Source organism: Larimichthys crocea, unplaced genomic scaffold (assembly GCF_000972845.2).
Source record: "Larimichthys crocea isolate SSNF unplaced genomic scaffold, L_crocea_2.0 scaffold451, whole genome shotgun sequence".
In the NCBI taxonomy this organism is placed as follows: domain Eukaryota; kingdom Metazoa; phylum Chordata; class Actinopteri; family Sciaenidae; genus Larimichthys; species Larimichthys crocea.
Window position 1 is genome coordinate 138,840 of NW_020855872.1, and position 7,500 is coordinate 146,339.

At 45.3% G+C, this 7,500-nt stretch overlaps 2 protein-coding genes across 5 annotated transcripts in view; one reads left to right on the forward strand and one right to left on the reverse strand.

Moving 5' to 3' along the window:
- The window catches only part of LOC104934795 (enoyl-CoA delta isomerase 2, mitochondrial), a 41,280-nt gene that overhangs the window by 11,288 nt on the left and 22,492 nt on the right, over positions 1-7,500 (reverse strand). For all 3 annotated transcript variants that reach the window (XM_027276566.1, XM_027276565.1, XM_027276568.1), the window contains one exon: positions 3,540-3,544. In XM_027276566.1, the coding sequence (XP_027132367.1) occupies positions 3,540-3,544 (5 nt within the window). The remainder of the gene's footprint in view (positions 1-3,539; positions 3,545-7,500) is intronic.
- On the forward strand, positions 1,549-5,062 carry crygn2 (crystallin, gamma N2). 2 transcript variants are annotated; one of them, XM_019268285.2, is made up of 5 exons: positions 1,549-1,925; positions 3,894-3,985; positions 4,095-4,251; positions 4,448-4,593; positions 4,822-5,062. In XM_019268285.2, the coding sequence occupies exons 2-5, from the start codon at positions 3,978-3,980 to the stop codon at positions 4,955-4,957; spliced, it is 447 nt and encodes a 148-aa protein (XP_019123830.1). In that variant the 5' UTR covers positions 1,549-1,925; positions 3,894-3,977; the 3' UTR covers positions 4,958-5,062. The 2 variants fall into 2 exon arrangements, with proteins under 2 accessions (XP_019123830.1, XP_010748840.1); XM_010750538.3 differs by lacking the exon at positions 1,549-1,925 and adding an exon at positions 2,924-3,091.

Genomic DNA, 7,500 nt, shown 5'->3' on the forward strand with positions numbered 1-7,500 from the left:
TTGTTGTTGTTTATTATCATCATTATTATTGTTGTTGTTTATTATCATCATTATTATTGTTGTTGTGTATTATCATTATTGTTGTTGTTGTTTATTATCATCATCATTGTTGTTGTTTATTATCATCATCATTGTTGTTGTTGTGTATTATCATCATTATTATTGTTGTTGTTGTTTATTATCATCATTATTATTGTTGTTTATTATCATAATTATTATTGTTGTTGTTGTTGTGTATTATCATTATTGTTGTTGTTGTTTATTATCATCATCATTGTTGTTGTTTATTATCATCATCATTGTTGTTGTTGTGTATTATCATCATTATTATTGTTGTTGTTGTTGTTTATTATCATCATCATCGTTGTTGTTGTTTATTATCATTATTATTGTTGTTGTTGTTTCATTCTTCTGACCCTTTGACCTCTGGCTGTGACCCAGCTCCTCCTGTCCACAGGTCACAGCAGGACTGACGGAGCAGGTGGAGCAGGTGGAGGTTCACCTCCACCTGTCAAACTGGAGCAAAGGTCACGGCTAGCACGGCTAGCTGCAGCTGTGTTTGTGTAGCACAGCCCCTCTGTTAGAGACCATCAACACTAATGAACACTAATAAACGCTAATAGACACTAATGAACACTAGTGAACAATAATGAACACTAATGAACAATAATCAACACTATTTACGAGTGACCGTGTTATTTGGTGTCTGTTAGCCGTTAGCTAACGACGACCACAGACGCGCTCGGCTAACAGACACCAGCTAACACGGTCACTCGTTAACCCGAAACACCGGTAATCATCCGCTGCCTGCCTTCAGGTCGGTAAAGTTCCGTTTCAACCGGAGACAACAGCGTCAACCGGCTCACGTTACCGCGGTCACCTTCTGAAGCTGACGGAGCGCCACGGAGCGGAGAGCCTCAAAGCGACGCCGGCCATCTGAAGCCAGAGTCCGGGTCCAAAGAGCGGGAGGACGGGCTGAGGGCACGGAAGAAGCTAACCAGTTAGCCGAGACCGGCACTACTGCGCATGTGCAAGCTCAACAAAGATGAAAAGGAGGCGAGATGGTTCACTCCAACACTTTACGATATTATTTATATCACTCCAACACTTTACGATATTATTTATATCACTCCAACACTTTACGATATTATTTATATCACTTTACGATATTATTTATATCAGTCCAACACTTTACGATATTATTTATATCACTGTACGATATTATTTATATCACTTTACGATATTATTTATATCATGGTCACTTTACGATATTATTTATATCATGGTCATTTAACCTTTACAATATTATTTGCAGTTGTGTGAAAAAGTCTTTGCTCCCTTCCTGATTTCTTATTTTTTGCATGTTTGTCACACTTAAATGTTTCAGATCAAACAAATTTAAATATTAGACAAAGAGAACACAAGTAAACACAAAATGCAGTTTTTAAATGAAGGTTTTTATTATTAAGGGGACAAAAAAAAACAAACCTACATGGCCTTGTGTGACAAAGTGATTGGGTGTTAAAACATGAATTAACTGGTTTATCACATCTTTGGAAAGCTGAGTTTAATTTCTCTAGCCACACCCAGGCCTGATTACTGCCACACCTGTTCTCACTTAAATAGGACCTGCCTGACAAAGTGAAGTAGACCAAAAGACCTTCAGAAGCTAGACATCATGCTACGATCCAAAGAAATTCAGAAACAAATGAGCAAGAAAGTAATTGAGATCAGTCTGGAAAAGGTTACAAAGCCATTTCTAAAGCTTTGGGACTCCAGCGAACCACAGTGAGAGCCATTATCCACAAATGGTGAAAACATGGAACAGTGGTGAACCTTCCCAGGAGTGAGCGCAGCAAGGACTCATCCAAGAGGTCACAAGAGACCCCAGAACAACATTCAAAGAACTGCAGGCCTCAATTAAGGTCAGTGTTCATGACTCCCATTACATCTGGCGTAAAAGTAACACGGCAGTTCAGAGAAGGATCATACCGACAGTAAAATATGGTGGTGTGATGGTCTGGGGCTGTTTTGCTGCTTCAGGACCTGGAAGACTTGCTGTGGTAAATGAAACCATGAATTCTGTCTACCAAAAAATCCTGAAGGAGACTGTCCAGCCATCTGTTTGTGACCTCTGCAGCAGGACAATGATCCAAAACACACCAGCAAGTCCACCTCTGACTGGCTGAGGAAAAACAAAATGAAGACTTTGGCGTCAAAGTCCCGACCTGACTCTGATTGAGATGCTGTGGCATGATTTTAAAAAGGCGGTTCATGCTCAAAAACCCTCCAATGTGGCTGAATCACAACAAATCTGCAAAGATGAGTGGGCCAACATTCCTGCACAGCGCTGTAAAAGACTCATTGCCAGTTATCGTAAACACTTGATTGCAGTTGCTGCTGCTGAGGGTGGCCCAACCAGTTATTAGGTTTAGGGGGCAATCACTTTTTCACACAGGGCCTTGTAGGTTTGGGTTTTGTGTTGTTTTTTTTCTGTCCCCTTTAACAATAAAAACCTTCATTTAAAAAAAAAAAAACCTGCATTTTGTGTTTACTTATGTTTGTCTAATATTTAAATTTGTTTGATCTGAAACATTTAAGTGTGACAAACAGGCAAAAAAATAAATCAGGAAAGGAGCAAAGACTCTGACACAACTGTATCATGTCACTTTACAATATTTTTATCATAATAGTTTCTAACCCTTTCTACCATAATAGTTTGTTTAAACTCCTTCAGAATCTTCATGAAATGTTGTGTGAGCTGCATCCTTTCACTGTCTGTATAGAAGCGTGGCATGTGCAGTATCATTGACCTTGTAAATCTCAGGCCAAGCACATTCTATTGAACACACACACACACACACACACACACACCAGAATCAGCAGACGCATCAGGTTGAAGGGAAGCGTCGACGCAGCAGAAACTTTTAAAGCCTCGTCTTTTGTCCAGCCCGCTGGGACCTCGCCCCTCGCTCGTCCTCTTGCCGTATATATTGGGGTGTCCAACTTTTTCTCTGTTACACTGTGTGTGTGGTTGTGGGCCAGGTTGGACAACATCCAGTGGGCAAAAATGTCGCAATACTCTGGAAAGGTGAGTAACGGCGCTGACATCCAGTTTAAATGTGGAGACGGATCATCAGGGTCCCGTGGTAAAGACGTGACACGAATATACAAACTGTTTGCCGCTTCCTGCGTTCAGTTTGGTGTGACGGTCAAAGTAGCAGCTGAAGTTCTGAGAGAAACGTTTCATTCGAGGATGACACAGAAGAAAAGTGAAAACTGAAGCCGCCTGTCTTTTTATTCTCGTGCTCATTCTCAAACATGATTAATGAGTTCCATCTTATTGAGACTTTTCCTGCTCGTTCAGTTTGAGACGTTGGATTTGGCGCCTTCAGCTGTAAAGACAGAAGGTTGTCTGAGATGATCTCATTTTCTCAGCTTCCTCTTCTTTATGCTTTAAACCAGGGGTCTCCAAACTGGTCCACAAAGGGCCGGTGTGGTTGCAGGTTTTCCTCCCAACCAAACAGCAGCACACCAGACTTGACTCATTTAATCATCTGATCTCAGTCTTCAGAGAGTTGACTGGTCAAACTTTGTGCTCTTGGTTGGTTGGAACAAAAACCTGCAGCCACACGGCCCTTTGTGGACCAGTTTGGAGACCCCTGGTTTAAAGGCTTAAACTTGTCAGTACGCTGTGACATCACAGCTGGGCGTGGTCAAACGATTGTAATAAATGATTACCTGTGTTAGTCCTGCCTGTGGTTTGTGCTGCAGTCATGTCCAGGTGAGGCCCCAGCTTGGTTAGTTTACTGACAAAACTTTCATGCCTAAGTCTGTGTGAACTCGTGACCTTTTCTAAGACTTTGGTAAAAGTCTTTTATGTTCTCCTGCAGATTACCTTCTACGAGGGGAAATGCTTCACTGGCAGGAAGCTGGAGGTCAGAGGAGACTGTGATAACTTCCAGGACCGCGGCTTCATGAACAGGTGAGAAGAAAAACTATTTTTCAGTTTAATAACTGGGAAACCGGTGGAATTAGAAATGCAGGCCTGCTTCTCTCACAGCGAAGTAAATAAAAGCTGCGTGTATCTTCAGGGTGAACTCTATCCGTGTGGAGAGTGGAGCCTGGATCTGCTATGACCACCCCGACTTCAAGGGCCAGCAGTACATCCTGGAGCATGGAGAGTACCCAGAATTCCAGAGGTGGAACTCCCACAACGACCACATGGGATCCTGCAAGCCCATCCGCATGGTACACCCCCCTGAGGGGCTTCATGTTCTTACTTAAAGAAAAAGAATCCCTGAGACAAACGTTTGACTTTGTGATGAGTTGTTTTTTTGAGTTTGGTCCCCAGAGGGTAAATCCTCACGAGTACGACCTGCATTAGCTACTGACATCCACTGAGGAACATCTAAACGGTGCAATGTTTGTCCTGTCCGTCCCTCAGCATGGAGAGCACTACCGCATCGAGATGTTCGAGGCCTGTAACTTCTCCGGTCAGTGTGTGGAGATCTGCGACGACTGTCCCTTCCTGCAGAGCCGCGGCTTCTCCAAGAACTGCATCAACTCCGTCAGGGTCTACGGAGACGGAGCGTGAGTTTGAACAAATATTCAAATATTAATCATTGAAGTCATATTGGACGGTTGTTTCTTCATCGTGCTTGACGCTAAACTGAATATTTTTGAGGTTTGGACATTTCAATATGTCAGCTTGGGTTGTGTATCGTGCAAATAAAACAAAAGATCAGTTAATCAGGAAAAATACCAGCTCATGAATAACTCATCGATCCACCAATCCTGTTGCTTTCTGTCCGTCTTCAGCTGGGTGATGTACGAGGAGCCAAACTTCCGTGGTCGCATGTACATCGTGGAGCGTGGATACTACTGCAGCCCTAACGAGTGGCAGGCCCAGAACCCCAACATCCAGTCCATCCGCAGGGTCGTCAACTACTTCTAAACCCTGACCTCTGACCTCTGACCCTCTACACTCCCTTTCCACCACTGTAATCATGTACAATAAATAAACAGACTAAGATAAGAAACAGGTTTTTTTTATCAAACACTGGTGTGTGTGTTGTTTTGTGTGTGTAGTACTGACTTCAGTACATCTGACCTGCACGACTTAAAGCAGCTTTATCTTCAGTGATGTGACGTAACACGAGTTCAGTTACAGGAGTCAAAGCTGCAGTTAGCGCGTTAGCTTTGTACGTTACATCGATGATTGTCGGCTAAAATCACGTCAGCTGTTGAACTCACGCAAACAGAAATAACGGAGTGTTATACTGTTAGTGAGCATCCAGACAGATAACTAGAAGTATTCAGAATCAACAGGTACCCGCGACAGGAACGACATGTTGAGGTTTGTTGAGTTTTGGTGGAAATCATGGCATGCGCTCGACGGAGGAAAGTTTTAATCCGGAAGATGTCAGCCAACGATTAATGGTTGTGCCAACGATGACGTTAGTGCACAGCCTAGAGTGTAATGTTGCTTAATTAAACCTGACGATGTTGTGGAGCACGTTTCCTCTCTGCAGACCTGAAATCAGCCGACTCCCCCTGATCTAGTCAAACGGACACGAGCACGTCAAACAAGACAAACGGGTTGATCCCAGCTGGCTGAGTGTGTGCACGCTGCAGCAGGTGGAGGTTTCTCCACAGTGCTCATGGTGCTGATGTAGCTTCAGTCTCTGACTGGACTGTCGGCTCACAGCTGTGGTTTCTGTATGGGCGCGCTGATGTAGCTTCCAACGTCCCACAAAGGTTCTCCTGTCCTCCATCCCTGGGTGCAGCAGTCCGGTTCCTCTCTGTACTCGAGTCTTCGTGTCTTCATGGACGTATTTCTCCTCACAGCTGAGGTTTCTCTCCACTGCTCGTTTAAAGTCCTCATCAAGTGTTTGTCCACCTGTCCTCCAGTGTCTGTCCAGCTCTGACACAAAGTGTCTTCATGGCTTCATTCAAACTGGATCAGATTTTATTCTCAATATATTTGCTGCTTTTCCCTCTGACGTCCTCCGACAGCTTCAGCTCTGTGTATTACATCATTATGGAACAATATGACAACCCACGTTAACCTCGTCAGACTGGAAGAGAAAGGCGAGAGCGTCCTGATGTCAGCACCACAGAATATCTCTGTCAGTTCGAGGTGTCCAGCATCTCTCTTTTATTTAATGGACAAATCAAATCATTTTCTTTATTGGCTCCATCAACGTCTGAACAGAACTCAACATGAACATCAAATCAAATTAAGTTTGGAAACATCAAACTCTTCAATGCTCCTTTCTTCCAAAACTGTCTGACAATGAAAAGTCAACCTCCACCCAAACCTCCACGTGAACCTCCACGTGAACCTCCACCCACTCAGAGGAAACTAACACATGGACGTCGCTCAGAGTTTGGCACTTTACACAGAACATAAACATTCACTGATTTCAACAGCTAACAGAGGATACGTGAAGTGTGTGTGTGTGTGTGTGTGTGTGTCACACAGTGTGTGTGTGTGTGTGTCTGTCACACAGTGTGTGTGTGTGTGCGCGGTGTGTGTGTGTGTGAGTGTCACACAGTGTGTGTGTGTGTGTGTGTGTGTCACACAGTGTGTGTGGGCCCTCGGTTCAGGTAGGTCTTCATGGTGGCGATGAGTTCGCTCTCCTCCTCCAGCGTCAGGTCGAGGTAATCCTCCTCGTGACGAGAGATGTCCTCCAACACCTCGTTCACCAACTCGTCATCCGCTGAGAATCAACAACAGATTCATTCATTCATATATAAATATATTTACTGAGGGAGTGATTGGAGCCTGTCGAGTGTCTGCCTGTGTCACCTGTACGTCAGATGTGTCTTACCTGTGGAGTTGGAGGAGGTGCTGGGCTCCTCGGAGGAGGGGGAGGAGGAGGAGGTGGAGGGCGGGGACATGGACAGGAGCTCCGGGGAGAGGACGCCCTGGTTGTCCAGCAGCAGCTGAGTGGCTGATTGGACATCTCCACCCGTCAGCCTGAGAGCAGCTTCAGACACCGCCCTCTCAAAGCCCAGGTACAACAACTGCAGGGGCACGGAGGACACGGGTCAGAACCGGGTCAGAACCATGTCTGATGTGCTAAACGTGACAAAGCTGTTTGTTTACACACGACGCCGCGACATCGCAGCGACATCGCAGTGACATCGCCGCGACATCGCCGCGACATCGCAGCGACATCGCCGCGACATCGCAGCGACATCACCGTGACATCGCAGCGACATCACCGCGACATCACCGTGACATCGCAGTGACATCGCCGCGACATCGCAGCGACATCGCAGTGACATCGCCGCGACATCGCAGTGACATCGCCGCGACATCGCCGCGACATCGCCGCGACATCGCAGCGGAACATCACCGTCACATCGCAGCGACATCGCAGCGACATCGCCGCGACATCACCGTGACATCGCAGCGACATCACCGTGAAATCACCGCGACATCGCAGTGACATCGCAGTGACACATTCAAATAAACCTGATTTTGACAGA